The sequence below is a fragment of the Tasmannia lanceolata genome, unplaced genomic scaffold, assembly GCF_043159265.1.
Source record: "Tasmannia lanceolata isolate RefF3 unplaced genomic scaffold, GAP_Taslan_0.1 ptg000023l, whole genome shotgun sequence".
Classification (NCBI taxonomy): Eukaryota; Viridiplantae; Streptophyta; class Magnoliopsida; order Canellales; family Winteraceae; genus Tasmannia; species Tasmannia lanceolata.
Genome location: NW_027518700.1, coordinates 1,917,456 through 1,935,366, shown reverse-complemented (window position 1 = coordinate 1,935,366; position 17,911 = coordinate 1,917,456). Strand labels below are relative to the sequence as shown.

Genomic DNA, 17,911 nt, shown 5'->3' with positions numbered 1-17,911 from the left:
AACCAACGCTCTTCTAAGATGTTACCTCTTTAGAGGCTTAAACGCTATCCAGCCTAAAACCTCCTTTATCCCAACAGTTTAAAACCTTTTAACAGTTCACTATAAATACTTATCAAACCTCTCTATCTCTCCCAACTCAACTAAATTTCTCTCTAATCTCTTCTAAAGATTTGATTACATTACAAAGCATGGAGCCTCTAGCTATAATGGCATGTACCGGAGGAGTGATCGGACAAATTGGTTTCATTTTAATGAGGTTTCGGCCGGCCTTCGACTTTGTCCGACGACTGATTGATTGCCTCCAACACCCTCGACCTCCTCCTCCGCGAGCGCTCACTGCACACAGCATTTTCGAGGCTGCCGGAGAACTTAACAGGCATAGAGATTGAATTGAATTGAATTTCCTATGGAAGTATATGTTTGTATGTACTCAATTAGTGATATATGTATTTTCCTTTCCTTTTCATTCATGATCAATGAATAAATAGGAGTGATATTGTTAGACCTATGAATTTTCACCATGATTCGGCTTTGACATTATTAAAAAATGATTCACAATTATACTTGAATTGTTAAAGTATAAAAGATTAAATAATCCATCTCCAAAAGCTTAAGCTCCTGGAGTAATTGGCTGTTTCACATGGTTTCAAAACAAAGGTCCTGAGTTCAAAACTCCTTGATATTAAAAATCCACATGTAACGGCCAACCCAAAAGAAGGGCTATTTGTGCCACGTGTAGGCCAATCAGGGGTCACACGTGAGGGGGGGTGTTAAAGAAAAACGCTTGGCAAAAAAATGAAAGGCTGATTTTTGGGGGACGCAGGGAAAAGAAAAACTATACTCAAAATTGAGTTTTATTTTTTCCTAGTTTTTAAGGCACTTTGCACTACTGCCCTCCCAATTTTCTCCCTCCCATCCTTTCCCTCTCCCATTTGGCAAACTAATATTCCTTGAAAAAAAAATTCATGGTTGCCAAACATAAGCCATAAAATTATTTTTTAGTTTCCTGATTTTTAGGAGCTTTTCATGTTCTCTCACTCCCATCCTCTCAAGGTTGTCAAACATAGCCTAAATCCCTGGTGCCCATACCATGGACAGATATTTCAATTTCAAGCTATGTTTGCGAATGCACCTCACACTTTCAGATTTTTTTTATGACTTGGTATCCCCACAACATTTAGGGCAGGACTTATCACTACGGATACACACAAACACCCTTAAACAGGTGCATCGGGTAAGTCCGGGGAACTCGAACTCGCATCTATGGGGAGCAAACCCACAACACCCGCAAACATGCTAACCCCGTACGGGTTCATACTTTCAGATTTTTTCTTTCTTTTTTTGAAAAGTAGCAGATTTATTTTTGCATTGCCCAACATTACAAAAAAGGGGACAAGAGGTCCCGAATGATAAGACGAACTACAGTGTCAACAGCCACAGGTTTCACATGGTAAATACATTATCCAGATCGGTTGGAGCACCCTGACGGTAGGTAAAGCAAGTGGTAGGTATATTCACCCCCTCATTCGCCAAAACATCAGCCGAGAAGTTTGCAGATCTCCGCAGATGTTGTAACTGAGCGTGTAAATCCTGAACTAAATCCCAAATCTTGTCAAGGATCATGTGGAGTCTCCACGGCCCACCACTTCGATTCTGCGCCCAGGCAAATTGCATTAGCGGAAGCACCTTCGACGATCAACGGCCCCAAAATGTTGTTGGTATGTACCGTTGTAGGCCGACTAATAATGCCTTAGCCTCAGCCACGTTTGCCTCACAAATCCCAGCCGACCCGAGAAACTCATGACAATGTCCCCCTCAGCGTTCCTGATTAATCCACCGATACCCGCCATACTCGGATTACCGAGCGAGCTACCACCTCTCGGTGTGATTTGAGAGGATACCTTTCTTTCCTTGGTCACCGTGATCCACTGTCGTAGCACCGTCCCCACTGAATAAGGAATTCTGCCATTTCTTCAAAGTTCGGACCCACGCTATAATAAATAGCTTGATATCTAATAGAACGTGCTGCCATGTCCTCACCTTTCCATGGGAAATTCTGGAATTACATTCAGTCTAAATTGCCACAAAATTGCATAGGAACAGCAGACCACATCAATTGTCCAAGGCATCCATTGAATATTCCACTCCAGTGGATGAGTGTCTTCGTTATTCGGTTATGCATTACCCACATAACCCCGAAGGATTTGTAGATTGCCGTCCATGTTTCGAAGGCGAAAAGGCGGGTATTGGTGAATGTTAGTCATTCTTCGGTTCACTTTCATATTTTTCTTCAACCAAGTTAGATTTTGACGCAGCGGAGGCGTGAGGAAAAGACAAACCCAATTTCTTAAGGCTCTGTTCACTTGTTTTCCCGCTGCAACAAAGGAAAGGAATCTGACGTGGCAACATGGAAAAGAAAGAAAAAGAAACTGATTTTTCCTTACTTTCTAGCTGTTCACTTGCCCAGAAAGCGAGGGATATGTAAGTGAACCGAGGATTTTTTTTTCAGAAAAAAATGTACGCGAACCAGTGAGGGACCCCATTTTTGCCAAAGGAGAGAGCAGCTCAAACCTCATTTCTGCCATTGAGAAGAAGTCACCCATTCTTGAAATAGAGCCAACTCATTTCATCCCAACAGATTCAACCCATTTCTTCCCAATAGAACCAACCCATTTCTTCCCAACACCTCAAACCCCATTTCTGCCATTGCCGAAGGAGGCAGCAACTCAAACCACATTTCTGGAAAAATCTGTGTTAAAAACACTATATTCTTTTCATGAAAAAATGGGTTTCCAAAAAACAGGAGAGAGAGAGAGAGAGAGAGAGAGAGAGAGAGAGGCAGATCCCCCATTTTTGCAGGAAAAAAAATTTGAAAAAATGTGATGGTAGGTAGATATGGAGAAATATTCCAAATAGACCGAGCGGGGGAGTACCTCCTGACGGAAACCAGTCTCGAGGGAGAGGGGGCGTTGCCGGAGAGAAGTCTGGCCGGAGAAGAGGCGATCGCCGGAGAGGTTGACCGGAGAAGACGAATGTGGGTTTAGGGTTTCTTTTCTCCAAAAACGAGTTTCACTCAAGTGAACCCCGACAAATTTTCTCGCGTGGGAAAGGAAAATGATTTTCTTGCTGTTTTGGCGAGAAAGTGAATCTCGTATTTGGCGAGAAAGTGGATTTTCCACGTTAGTATAATTAAAAGCCACCTAATATTTGAAGTTTTCCCGAGTAAAGAAGAGAACAGTGGGAAAACCCAATTCTCGGGAAAAAAATGGGTACTTTCCTTTCTATGGCTTTCTCAATAAGGCAAGTGAACATTGCCTAAGGAAAAAATAAACTAATTTATTAGAGAGACCCAAAAATTAAACTAACTAAAAGGAGATAAAAACAATAATAAGAGCGTCCTACATCACATTTCTTCTTAGAAACTTGAGCTCTCATTCTGGCAGAACCAATTTCTACTTCATCTGGATTTAAAACAGCATTGAATTTAAATTACACAATACAAAAAACAGAACAGAAGGAGATTCTACAGCCCTTAACTATACACAAGGAAAGCCTACACAATTTTACCTACTCAATCACACCTGCAAACAGTTAAACTTGTTTAAATAGAACTCACATTGGTTTCTCGCCGGGAAGATAAGACGGTGAACCACCTTCAACCTGGTTTTTCTTCCTTTGGAAGATGCCACTGAGATTAGGCAAAAGAGTTTTTTTTGTGACTGTCCTCTCCATCGTCTGAACTCCTTCTCCCTTCTCTGATGGGATTGCCTTTAGAACTCTGGACCTCGGCGGAGAGGCCTCTGAAGACGTCTCGGTCTCGGCCAGAATCCGAGTGGCAGCCTCTGCTGCCCTCTTCTGCTCTCGTTCGCGCCACCTCCTCATCTCCCCTTCCACCGCCCTCTTTGCCGCCTCTGCCATTTCTGCCCTCTTTAAGGCCTCCTCAGTTGAAGCCTTCATCTCTTCAATTTCCTTCTGAGTGGCTTCTAGTTTCTTCAGTGCTTCATTCTCACTCGCTTTAATGGCTTCCACCTGAGCCAACGCAGCCTCAACCTTCATTTCCACCAACTTATTTGATTCCTCAGCTTTCCTGCTTAGAGACTCGTACTCCTCTGTGGAAATGGTGATCTGGGCACCAGATTCCGATGTAGATGATCGAGCTAAATTTGTTTTCTCAGATAAGATTTTGATCTGATTGAGGGCTTCTGCCTCAGCAACCTTCGCCTCTTCTGCATCTTTCATGGCAAATTGTAGATTTTTCTCTGCCTCTTCTAATGCAATTCGATTTGATTCAGCTTCTTTTTTCAGCTCCTCGGCTTTTTTCTTCATTGTTTCAGCTTCTATTCTCGCATTCTCAGATTCTGCCGAGAGCTGTTGGAGGGTTGAGATCACATCTTCGGACGCACCTCTTGACTTTGCTTCTCTAGCAAGTGCGTCCTTGAGCTCGGCCTTGCTTTTACGGAGCTTTACGTGCAGGTTCCCAGCAATGGACTCAGCTTCTGCTTCCTTTTCCTTCAGTTCCAAATGTTGTTTTTTCAGACACTCAATCTCCTGCTTAAGGGACTCTGTCAAGTTTCTGAGAACGCTCTCTTCTTCAGCAACTTTCTGCAAAGTCCCTTTAGCATCATCAAGCTCTGTGGTAACAATTTGGACCACATCTTGATCAGAAACCCTGGCCTTTTCCATTTCCTTCTGCAAACTTCCAATCTCGGCCGTCGATTCTGCGAGCTTCTCCTCTAGACTCCTGGCCAGTTCAGGATCAAACTCTTTCTTCAAAGATTTCAACTTCTTTTCTGTTTCTTCCACAGCAAGTCTACAGGACTGTCGGTGAGCATCTTTTTCAGAAAGAATATTTGCGCGCTCTTGTTGGGTTTGAACAGACGCGAGCTGGATGTGCAAAAGTGACTCTTGCACAGAGGCAATCTCCTTTGAGAGTTCAGTGGTCCTCTCCTCATTTGCCTCGGTGACATGCTCTGCTTCTTCTGCTTGACGGAATGCAGAAACTTTTGCGTCCATGGACGCCTCAAAATCCTGTCGGATTTTCCAGAGTTCCTGTTTTGCAGAATTGAGTTCAGTTATGGCAACTGAGTATTGTTCTCTTGCATTATCTAATTCATGTTTCCAGGAACCACCATTGGTTGTAGGTTCACCAGAGTTGGCATTTTCGAATTGCTTGGCTTGATTCTTTGCTGTTTCCGTGGCTTTGATCATTGACTCTTTGGACTCATTTATGGTTCCAAGCTTGTTGGACAAATCCTCGACCGTTCCTTTAGCCTTTTCAAGCTCGACAAGTGCTTGGGCCCTGGTGGTCTCAGCATTCTTCAGCTGTTCCTTGAACTTGTTTAGCTCTTTTTGAGCCAAGTGGAGCTGTGTCTCCTTTGCCAATATTCTCTGTTACAAATCAATCAGAAGTTAAGAAACAGAAATTATACGCCATGCGTACCTCATTAGAAACTTCATAAAATTCCAGGATCAAACTATTTTGCCGGATAAAGTACGTGGAAAATCCAGTGTAAAATGCTTTTTGGGTTTTATGGCTCCTATAAAATTGAAAACTTAAGAGCAAACTAGCCAATGAAGAAATCTGGTTATCTAGCAAACAAAGTAATTTGATTATCTATAAACCAATTATATTGCTGAAAACCCTGCAAAATCATCGGATATTTTAGCAATACCTCATTAGACCTGATATTAGATGATGTGTCAAGTCATACCACTGATGAAGTGAAAGAACTATTTAGCGGGGCCTGTACAAGTTTCTAATGCGTTCATATATTTTCATTGCCATCCAGGGGCATCTCTGTCAGTTTCTTAGACCAAGTGTGATTTCACTAATTCCTTCCAATCAGTGGTAACAAACCTAACAGATCGCTGCATCGTTATTAGAAACATTATTTAAAAACTCCGCTAGTCACTCAACCAAGTCAACTTAGTTTTGCCTTGACCAGGTTCTCATTAAAGTACAAGTTTGGCCCTACCGAGTCAATCAAAAACTCCTTTGAGCTGCACGGGTTAATGAAAAGTTGACTTCATCGACTTGCCTGAGTAGACTAGGTTTTAGTGTTTTACCGAGTCCTTGTTATAGTCCAAGTTTTTAAACATTGATTAAAAAACACCTTGACCCTATTACAATTTTCAACAAATTACTTTAGCATAAAAAAATACCTCCGTCAGGAGAGGCTTTGGCTTCTTCACAGTAGCTTTCTCAGCTGAAATGGCTCCTTCGCCAAATAAGCTGACAGCAGCTTTGACAGATTGAAATGGTGCTCTGGTGTCAATCTCTCCCACCACTGCTTTTGAAGAATCATTGGCATTTTGACCAGCTTTTATACCCATTATCTGCTCTTTTTCTACAAAGCACACCAGCCAAATGGATCAGAACACGGCATCGTCAGCTGATATTGGAAAATATAACAATTATATGTACTCTAGAATATTAAATTTCCCAAGTTAATTCAGATTTTAGAATAAAAAAGGGGAAGCAATCAATGGGAGAAACTGATTCCAGAATACTACGCAGTAAAAACACAAGGCGGCCTGGGGGATCAATGAAGGATGCCAAATATTGATGTCCCCTCAGTCCAAAATTGTGCATGTGGTACACGAGTATTAGATCCAGATCATCCATTTCATGAGCCACCATGGGCGGGCCATAAGCTAAAGTTGCACTAATAATTTTATTGTCACTCTCAAATCAGTTGCCAGAGAATAGACAGCTAACAAAAATAGGCACAGACAGACATTCAATGACGAATTGGACGGACCAAGAAAGTTTTGCTTACCCCAGCCTAGTAGTCTGCTTCAATGGGCTAGACCACTGTTGCCTATTTTGACATTCAGGTTCACAGTTAGCAAATTGCAACTCATCCCATGGAATCAAGAAAGGAATTTACAGTTGCAATTACTAGGTAAACATCAGTCATTTCTCATTGCCAAAAATTTGGTTAGAATGAGCTTCGCAAAACAATGTTTGATTTACCATAAGGCAATTCCTGCATACGAGATATCAGTTCCCTTCATGATTTGTTACACTATCTATGTAACTTTGACATGGACATGTGTTGTCTTTAATGTACATGAAGTGTTAGACAAGGGAATCATGGAAGCACAAGCATACATATTAGTTCATCGTTCTTATGGGTGAAAATTTGGCAAACAATGTGCCCTACACTGCATTTTGATTTCAGAGAAGGTAATGCCTGGGTATGTAAGTTATTAATTTTGTTGAAGTTTTAATTATGAATCAACATGCAAATCATATATACAAAGAGACAGGGAGATGACTAAAGAAGTAGAAGAGAAGCAAGAAGAAAGAATTAGAGGGAATTAATTGATTGAATATTTTTTGGGAATTGTTCATCCAACCCCACGACTTCCATTTCTTTCTTCTTTCTTTCTTTCTTTCTTTCTTTTTTTTGAATGATACGACTTCCATTTCTTTATAATATTCAACTTCACTTAATTACATAAAACACTACAAAGGGCCATTAATGATGGGGCCCTTCCTTCAAACATAAATAAACAAAATAATGAGTACCAGCATTTCACCAAAACATAAACATAAGCAAACCTAGACTAAACTCTCTACACTCCCCTCAAGCTGGAGCATAGACATTATCTATGCCCAGCTTGGAACAAATAAATATCCAAAGGCATAACGGTCCATACGACAAGCGAAGTAGCCTGCATTGCGGTCAAGTTTTCATATACACAACACAGTCATGGGTTGGGGCAGCAAGGTAGTATACTCCACATGAGGGTAGTCCACAGTCCAAACATAAAGGTGTAGTAATCCTCATACAACAACACAACGTCCATGAAAGAGACAATAGCATCCTCACGAATGTGCAACATTCCACACTTCATGAATGTGCAACATTCCACCCTTCAGGAACGTGCAACAGTCACAAACAAAAGCACAAGAATTCACAAAGGAGTGGTCCACAGAAGAAGAAAAAGTGCTACGGTTTCAAGAATAAGGGAATTGATGGAATGGTAGGATAAAGGCTAGGGTTCGGGAAAAAAATTGTTGAAACTCAATAATGGAACCCAAGAATATACAGCTCTAAAAAAAACAAACTAGGCGTTTGATTTTGTTAAACCATTATGGATGGTGATCTTGCTTATGTGATGGTTTCTAAGGGTGTGTTTGTGCTTATTCTAGCATTTCATGAAATTTGATCTTAAAATTCTACCATACGCATATGTCTCCATATATTTCCGTGATTTTATAGTATTTCCTCCGAATTTTCTAACAAAAACCGAAACGTGTCTGTATGACTGTATCCGTGGAGACCAAAATCAAAATCTAACCGAAACTAAAACCCCTGCATTCAAACACAAATGGCTCAAAGGGTGGATTTGAGTTCAAGTAAAAGAAGGGGGTTAGGGTTTGAATGAAGTTAAGGATTTGGATTAGGATTAAGTTACAAGAATGGCATGAATTTTTTAAAATGGCAGGAATTAGGGTTCAAGGATTTGGCTAGGATTCTGACTCGTTTTATGGCCAGGGTTTCGAATTAGGATAGAGAAACAATTGGGGTTAAGTTTTAGGAACTCTATAGGTGGAAAGATGTAGTTATTGTAAGGCTAGGGTTACCATGTTGAACTTTTAATTAACCATTCACAAGTAAATTTTATAGAAGAAGAGGAAGGAAAAAGAAAGGAGTAGAATAGAAGAAATAACAAAGAGAGGGGGGAAATATTTCATGCGAGTTGATCACCTAACCCCACGGCTTCCATTCCTTTTATAAGATTCAACTTCACTTAATTACATAAAATACCACTAAGGCACATTAATGATGTGCCCCATCCTTCAAACATAAATAAACATAAAACAAAGTATAAGAATTTTACCAAAACATAAACAAAAACCAACCTAGACTAACTTAACTCAAAAAAGAATAAAATCACCCTATGTCCCTTTCGTGATATGCATCAAGCTATGAGACTTACATTGGGAAATGTGCTGGTATCAGAAAAACACAAGGGGCAGATTTTGGGATCATGGAAAGATCCAACTTGCCGACAATTTCATGTAGCTAAATGACAAAATTGAAACACGGGTGCTCATTTTTCCATCCGCTTGTATTTTCACCCCCTAACTTGGTCATTCCACCCCTTTCTCGATACTCAGCAATAAAGTTTCTCTCCCTCCCTAGCACAAGAGGCAAAATCACCACCTTCAAGGAAAGAATACAATGAGGTGGAAATGAGGAATTGGGAGTTGTTTACAGGGGTGTTTGGAAGAATGTGTGAGTCTTAACACCTATTTTCCCTTCGAAGCTCATAAAATGTGAAGTGGAGTGGCCCTGATGAATCACTTACAAACAAGGACATGGAATTGGCAATTGTTTACAGGGGTGTTTGGAAGAATGTGTAACTCTAACACCTATTTGCCCTTCGAAGCTCATAAAATGTGGAGTGGCCCTGATGAATCAGTTACCTGGCATTCACTTTGACCAAGCCCCATAGGTAAAATTAATGCAAAATGAGCAGTGGCCCCAACTGAATGTGAAGATATGCAAAGGAATTCCCTTTGCGGGACGGAGCAGTACGGTAGAGGAGACGTGCTTAATGCTCTAGGGCATTTAATATGAAGATAATATAGGAATTGTATATCAACCCTAATGTTAGCATCATTTCACAACGCCTGCGGATAGAAAGATTGAGTGAGAAAATGTCTAATTCCCTTTGCCAATTTAGAAATATTAAAAGAGATCTCAACTCGCCGACCCCAACTAGTTTGGGACAAAGGCTTAGTTGAGTTAAGTTTAAAAGAGATCTCACCTCGACCGAAGCTTCTAGCGCTGGATTAGCAACTGGTTTGCAGAAACTCTAACGAACATTCTCTACTTAGCTTCACCTACAAATAGGCAATTTCAAGTCGTTGCAAGACAAATAGAAAATTATCGAAGAGATGCCTATGGACCTCATAACATGGTTTTAAATTTCGGTTTCGGCTAAAATTTCGGACTTATCCGAAACCGAAATTTCAGCCGAAATCCTGAAATTTAGGGCGAAATTTCGACCGAATTTTTCGTTTGAAATTCTTTAACGGAATAAAAAATATTATTTTATTACAAATTTCGACGAAATTCCCAAAATTTCGAACGAGATTTGGTAAATTTTGAGAATTTCGGTTTCAGTACGTTTCGGTTTCGGTCCTCACCGAAATCCGAAATTGGTTGAAATTTAAAACCATTCCTCATAGGATAGCACATCTCATAGTTGGAGTTTCTCCGTTTAGGTTTTACGTCGTGTTCATTTTAGCTGAATTGTCAACCCACATTGGAGAGAAATGATGCGTGGCCCCATCATTTCTCTCTGTTTTCTCTTTAGGCGACACAGAACGTGCAAATCCCCTACTTTGTGTAATGCCTTTGTGGGTTTGTGGGTACTACATTCACATTCTTCCCGTCATTCAAAGAATGCTTTGCTAATTGTTGTTCACCTCTTTCCCAAAGAAAATGAAGTATGCTTCGCTAATTGTTGTTCCTCTCTTTCTCAAAGAAAACAAGAATCAGTAGCACTGGAGGCAAAAAACAAAAACGGTTCTCCTCAAATATTGAAGGATGTTGATAAGCCCATGCCCACAAATAGGTGGAGCCACCAATGGTTCGTATTCAAAGCACTTAAAAATGATTGAATAGTATTTCTTATTGATTAAAATTTCAAAAAAAAATGATTGAATAGTAGAGGGAGGGAGGAAAATGGAGCAAGGTGGCGAAGAAGTGGCAGCGACTGAAACAAGAAAAGGCATCAAAGGCATTGGATAATGTTTCCAGTCAGCTTACGCTTGGGGTTTGAACAATAATTGATTTTGCTTTCCAGTAAGCATGAGAGGGATTTAGCCAAGAACATAGTTAGCGCCACCACCTTAGAGGATAAATATGAGGAACCCTTACCATACCCCTAAAATATTCTAGCATTCATTTCTTTCTACAACACCCAGATAACTGCAAGGAAAGATATATTCCACAATACTCAACTTGACTCAACAAAGCCTTTGTCCCAAACTAGTTGGGGTCGGCTAAAGATATATTCCACAATATCTTACTTTTTTCCGCCAAGGAGCGTACCTCTTCCAGAAATTCTTAAGTCCCTTCAGTATCCATCTTCTTCTTTAACAACCCATATTAGATCTAGACAATTTCAATTGTTGAAGTGATACCTTTAAGCCTTTACTCCCATGCAAAAGCATCTCGCTACTTTATCGCAAACAGGCACACATTCTATCTAGAGAATTCCACCTTAAAGGAGCGTACCTCTTGCAGGAATTCTACTGTCCCTTCAGTACCCATCTTCTTTAACATGCCCATATTCGATCTAGACAATTCCAATTGTTGAAGTGACATCTTTAAGCCTTTATTCTCATGCAAAAGCATCTGGCTACTTTATCGCAAGCAGGCGCATATTCTATCTAGAGAATTCCAATTTTTGAAATGGTACCTTTAATCCTTTATTCCCATGCAAAAGCTTATGGCTAATTTATCACCTACTTTGATTTCACATTTCTCTTAAATACAAATACAAATTGTTTTTTTAACGTAAGTGTATTAAAATCAAACAAAAGAACAAGACCCAAGACCAAGATGGTCGAGAAAGATAAAGAGCAAAAAACAAGCAGAGAAAAAAGAAAAAGAGAAGAAGTGGCATGCTAAGAAAGAATAAAGAAAGCATCTCTCCCAACTCCACTGTGGGCCAAAGCATCTAACTCACATTTCGATAAAAGATAAACATGCTAGAAAGAAGTGGCATGGCCCTCGATAGGTGCCAAAATTTCCTCGATCGCATCTACAAACCTCCATGGAAAACCTTTCTATTCCTTAATCCATCTAATAATATTGAGAGAATCCCCATTCACGACCAAAGAATCAAGAAGAGAACGGTCCATAAGATGAATGCCTTGTAGAAGTGCAAGGGCTTTTGCCCTATTAGAGTCAACCTATGTCACAAATATGAAATATCATTCTCGGGAATTTCTTGGCAAGGGAAAATCTCGGGATATTTCAATTTTTTTTTTTTTTTTTTTTTGAGTTTATATTGGAAAAAAACGGTAAAAATAAAATATTAAAAAATATAAAGGGAGATGATATTTTCACTCCCCCCGCATTACGCGCACACTACCCTTATAACGTGATTTGACGTGAAAAGTGGGTAACTTTAACGCTTTTTGACGTCAAATCACATTATAAGGGGAGCGCATGCGTAATGCAGAGGGGGTGAAAATATCATTGCCCAATATAAAATATAAAACTTTTTAACCTGAAATTAGGGTTAGGTTGAAGATTTTTGGATGTTTGAGATTTTTTTTCTTAAAATCACGATTTTAGAGTGAAGGAGATGAAGAATTTTTTTTTTAAAGTCAAGTCGCGAATTTATATCGCGGTAAATTCATGAGAAAATCAATATCTCATGATAAATTGAAGATATCGCGATAAATTATTTTTATCGTTGAACCAAAATCATGTTCTCGCCGTTTTTTGTGACATGAGAGTCAGCCACACCAATTGGGCCCAAGTAGGCCCACTTAACCTCAAACTTCACAAAGCGTAGAAGACAGCCTGTTCTAGCAGGGCCAAGGTTTCCCCAACCTCGAGCAATCAAAATTGAGTTTGAAGAACCCCAACAACAGAGGGATCCATCAAGAAGGTTTGGCAAGAGAGTGAATAAAATTGTGCTTGATTTCATCCCAAGAGAATTGAGTGCAAGAATCTAAAGCTTTGAAATGTGGGATGCTCATCACCCACTGGATGAGTGGAAAAAACTCCGTTGTTGAGTGTGCCCAAGATTCATGCTAGAGCCCTTGAAAAAACAACTCTTCTTTCCAAATCAATCACAAGGTGGTGGGAAGGGAAAGACCACACAACTTTTTCCCTCTAGATGACTACGGAACAAAAGATCAGGCATCAAACAACTCGGCAATGTGGCTAAGAGGTCAAAAATGAAATCCCAAACATCTCTTGCAAATTTGAGATGATAAACCAATGGTCAATCATCTCCTTTGAGCCACACATGTTGCATAAAGTGGATATAACCCTGTGTCTATTATGCAAGTGGTCCATGCCCAGAATTTTGTAAAGACAGACGATCCAGCAAAAGGCACACACCCTAGGAGGCGCCAAAGATGATCAGGCACGCCTAGTCAGCTAGAGAGCTGAAATAGGGCGCCCTATAAGACATAACAGTGAACACACCCAATGTTCCAAATCCAAACTCTTTGATCATCCCCCATCCGTTTAAAGATTGCATACTCCGATTGAGACACCAAAGCCACCATAGAAATGGTCTCTCTATCGAAGAACAACCTGCGAAAATGAACAATCCACTCCACTATATTATCGATTTGATGGAACAATCTTCAAAACTAGCATCATATTTCTCAACAATCACCTTCCCCCACAGATGCTCCTGTTTCTCCACAAATCTCCATAACCACTTACACTAGAGAGCTCCATTCGTAGTTCATAGACTACGAATGCCCAAACAGCCAACAATTTTCGGTTTGCACATATATTCCCGACTGACTCGATGGTATCTCTTGCCCTTTTATCATTCCACAAGAACCTCCTCTGTAGCTGCTCGATGCATCGGATAGCATAATGGGGCACCGAAAGAGACACATATAGTAAAAAGGTAATCTTTTTCCAGAATTGCCTAGATGCATGTGATTCTCCCTCCAAAGGATAGGAAACATTTCGTCCAAGGGAGAGTTTATTTTCCACTCTTCACCACAGGGTTGCAAAGACCTTTGGGTGCCGTCATTAAAAAAGGACCTTTGGCGGCCAGTGGCCACCCGATGCATGGTGGAAGCTCCAAGTAGGAATTGGGCAGCAATCCAATGTGGAACCCCAAAATTTCGTCCAGCCTACTAAAGTTGCTCTCTTCCATTTTGATGCCCATCACCAAAGATTTGGAAAAGCTAACCTGTTTCCCGAAAATAGCCTCGTAACACCTCACAACAGCCTTGAGATGCATCACTTTCCACACATCTGCATTGCTAAAAAGCAAGCTATCATCCTATCAGCGAGAGATCTCAACGGCCAAGGAGCCCAGAGTAAAACCAGCAACCAACCCAAAACTCTTAGCTATGTCAATCATCCGACTCAAAGTCTCAGTACCGATAGAAAATAGGAAGGGGGTGAGTCTTAGTTGTAAATTTCGTTTCGTTCGAAATGTGCGAAACTTTTCGGTTTCAGCCGAAAACCAGAACAAAATGGGGTATTATACCATTTTGTTCCGGATTTCGGTCAATTTCGAAATTCACCATTTGACAACATAGCATGTGCAATAGAAACCACAACTCACTCATTGAATTGGTCTCAATTCTTCTGCCCTAGCCTGGAAGAATTCAGATATCAAAGTTGATAGTACTAGCATCTTCATCGTTACTTGTCAATTTATATGATTCTAATAGCAAAAGCTGACAAATACGGCAAAAGAGTTTGTTGTTAGGTTGGAGCCAAGGACTAAGAAAGAGTGTATTTGGTGGCATGGATGAGGCTTTCAAGTTGAAGTTGGAATGACATGGGTTTGGAAGATAAGATCTCGTAAACTTGCACGTTAGAGATGGTGATGGTTACAAAGCAACATCAATACTAGGTAACTACTTAATAGAGAAGCAGAGTGGATGAAGCAACTTTTAGCTTAAGAAGGTGACGAGGAAAAAAATCTAGCCAATGGATGAGGTGTCGATCAACCTATGAGATCTTTATCAGGCAGGTTAAGTGATGGTAGATTATCCTATTTTGACTTGATGCTTGGTGTGATGACATGTGAGCCATTGAGGCGGCAATTCCCCAACCTTTTCTAGGTTGGAAGAGGAGAGAAGTACAATGATACTGATTAAATGGGATGTTGGTGGACTACTCAACAAAGTTTGATGGGCCCTACAAACAATGAGATACTGTATATGGGTTTTCAAGTCTTTTGCAGAGAGCATGGATTTGATCAAAGACATAGGGGACTTTCTCATAGTTCGCACCAGCAGGAAAGCTAATGTAGTGACGGTAGCTTGCTAAGCTAACTACCGTGTCAAACCGTCCACCAGTGTCTTGGAAACCAAACCCTTCAATCAGAAGGTGCGACACTTGGGATCACCTAACTAAAATATCCCAATAGAACCTGTTCATATTTCGTACGGATTTTGACCTATAGATATTTCTTACATGCAGTTTCAACATGGACAATAATAAAACAACAAGAGATGGATTAAAATCAACAACAATGACGGCAAGGATGACAGAAAAACAAACAATTGATGGATTAAAATTAACAGCAAACCATATTGGCTTTTACATTGCGATCTTTTTATTAATGTTAAAGTATAAATGATTAAATAACACCAACTCTAACAGCTTAAGCTTTCAGATTGTAATGCCTCATGTAAAATCAGACGATCAACCGGGTGATGTATTTACTAAAGTTGTGGAAAGTTGTGGGTGTTGGTCCTTTTCAATATACGTGTGGCAAACTGGGCATGATCAATATCTATGGTCCAGATTGAGGAGCAGTGATGAAGGGTATTTTTGTCTTTTGGTGTGAAAAAATTAGCATGTATAAAAATGCTCACATAATACCCTAATAAACATGTCTCTCTCTTTCTCCACTCTTTAACCAAGCACACTTTCTTCTCTCCCTCTAGAATACAGCATCTTATTTCCCTCTTTAATGCAGCAATTAATAAAAAATTAAAGAACTAATGACAACAAATAATATCATTAAAAAAGAAAAGAAAAGACAACAAATAGTAACTATAGTGGTATAAAACAACAAACAAGAAACATACCTGAAACAATCAATCAATGCCCTAATAAAGCACCATAAAAAAGCGAAATGCGACGAGCCCTAAACCCTAACCAACAGAAATCAATGAAGTAAATAGAGCTCCAGAAACCATCTGCGTTTGCAATTAGAATCTAATAAACTGGCAAGTAATAGATGAGGATGCTAGTAAATATTAACTTCAAAAAATCAATTCATTAACTTCAAAAAATCAATTCTTCTAGCTAGGGCAAAACGTATATTAACCCTAACCTGTTCTGATCATCAAATTGAATCGAAATCTCAAGCAATCCAATAAAAACCTACCTGAAAAAATCGCCTAATTGAGTGCAAAGGAAATTCCTCGAATGATGATCCTTCGCTCCTTAGATACGTCCAAAATCTCCATTTTTCAGCTTCAAAACCATCTGTCAAACCCTAAAACCAAGCTCTGATAAATATAAAACCCTAGAAATTTTCGAAATCGAAACGAAAAGTGGGAACGGAAACAAAAAAGCAGAGGAGGAATCGAGGTCTTTGAAGCTTGAGAAAAAAACGTACGGGGTTTTGGAAGAGAATTATGGGGTGGGAATAGGAAAAAAGGGGGGGTTTTGAAAGTTTGAAAGTGGTATTTGGGGGTTATTATTTATCCCTGCAAGTCTGGAGCAGCGCCAGGACTACTTTTCCCACCGTCCAAAAATGTCGATTTTGAAGGGATGAGAGAGAATGCCAGCACAGAAAACAAGAGGTTTGAACCTCTAGTTTTTCAGTAACTTTTCTTAATTAGTTACTTTTATAAATGAAATGTCTATAATACCCCTCAGACCAGGGTATTTTCTTCTTCATAAGATGATCCTCACCCTCCAATTAGATCACCCTATGAAGTAGATTTTTCGGGGCACAGCATATCTATGTCGGAGCCCGGCAAATGAATGGTTAAGATCACCCAAATATGTGGGCCCTATTGCTTTTTTTCTTTTTCACTACACTTGCATTTTACCTGGCAAAACATGACCCAGTCCCGCAGGTCCACCCGGCCTGCCCATAGGGCCGGTAGGCATTTGACCCGTCAAAACTGGGCCGGGCCGAGTGGACCCGTGGGTGCCAATAAAAAATGATCGAGATTTTATATGGTGTAAGCCCTTATAGTCCTGTATTTTAACCACATCATAGGATGTTCTAAACTATCCATGTGATGGAACACACTATAAATATGCCACCCATCAAAAATCATTTCCATTGGATGATCCTAGCCTCGGATCTATAGAGGTTTCCATAAATAATAATATGCAGTTCCTCCATAGATCAGAGCACTAGGATCATCCTACGGAAATGATTTTTTGGGCACAACCTATTTTCGTTATGGCCCATCACATGGACGGTTTGGATCATCCTATTATAGTGTGGGAATAAAAACAACAACAGAAATAAAAAAACTGGGTGGACCGCGGGCCGTACTGATGTGGTCCGGGTTCACCAAATTGTGACCTGTAAAATTCCGGTTCATTTTTTACCCGGCCCGTATGACCCATACCGGTATAGGATGGGTGAAACGCAGCCTGGCCTACCCCGTTTGCCGGGCCTAATGTAATTGCCGGGCCTAATGTAAGTTCACCATTTCCTCGTGCGACTTTACCTAATACAATGAGGTGTGGCCTTTATGGCATAACGGGTCCCACCATTGACATTAGCTTAGAAAGTCTTTTCTTTTGGCCCAATAATTACATTAATCATGCATTCCTAATAGCCATGTTTGCAGCTTGAGAATTCAAGTGAGCAATTTTCCAGTGTTTTCTGCAATTCATTGGGATTCAAGCTCACTAGCTTGTCTTCTTTGCCTTTTTTAAAAAATCTAAAAATCCTCCCCTCCTCATTTTCTTTACCTCTCGCCTGTTGGTGATCGCTTCCTTAGTAATTTAGTATAGCCACCTCTAATAGATATCCTATGTTAAACAACCCTAATACCTAATAAAGTTTACTTTTTGCAAGATTGACACATGTGTTGGCTGACCATGAAAAAAAAATCATGGAATATTTTCTCACCTAAGAGAGAGTCAGAGAGATGAGATGATGGCGTGGTGAGTGAGGGGAGCATGGGATGAGGAAAAACATGGAAAACAAAATTCCTATTGTAAACAATATAATTTTT

The 17,911-nt window shown here is 40.1% G+C and overlaps 1 protein-coding gene across 10 annotated transcripts; it reads right to left on the bottom strand.

Annotated features, from left to right (window-relative positions):
• Positions 1–3,356: 3,356 nt before the first annotated feature.
• Positions 3,357–16,486, bottom strand: LOC143856106 (WEB family protein At1g12150-like). Of its 10 annotated transcripts, none has more exons than XM_077366174.1 (6): positions 16,324–16,483; positions 16,090–16,190; positions 15,788–15,898; positions 6,780–6,821; positions 6,163–6,347; positions 3,357–5,388 (listed from the first exon to the last, which is right to left on the bottom strand). In XM_077366174.1, the coding sequence occupies exons 5-6, from the start codon at positions 6,331–6,333 to the stop codon at positions 3,613–3,615; spliced, it is 1,947 nt and encodes a 648-aa protein (XP_077222289.1). In that variant the 5' UTR covers positions 6,334–6,347; positions 6,780–6,821; positions 15,788–15,898; positions 16,090–16,190; positions 16,324–16,483; the 3' UTR covers positions 3,357–3,612. The 10 variants fall into 10 exon arrangements, with proteins under 10 accessions (XP_077222289.1, XP_077222290.1, XP_077222282.1 ...); XM_077366175.1 differs by having other exon boundaries at positions 15,788–15,853; XM_077366167.1 differs by having other exon boundaries at positions 16,090–16,486.
• Between the last annotated feature and the right edge of the window lie 1,425 nt (positions 16,487–17,911).

What these genes read in the sequence shown, in the direction of transcription:
- LOC143856106 (XM_077366167.1), bottom strand. Translation starts at nt 6,333, where the DNA reads ATGGGTATAAAAGCTGGTCAAAATGCCAATGATTCTTCAAAAGCAGTG. An exon ending in CAAAGCCTCTCCTGACGGAG is followed by an intron (nt 5,389 to 6,162) that starts GTATTTTTTTAT and finishes GATTTGTAACAG; the next exon opens with AGAATATTGGCAAAGGAGAC.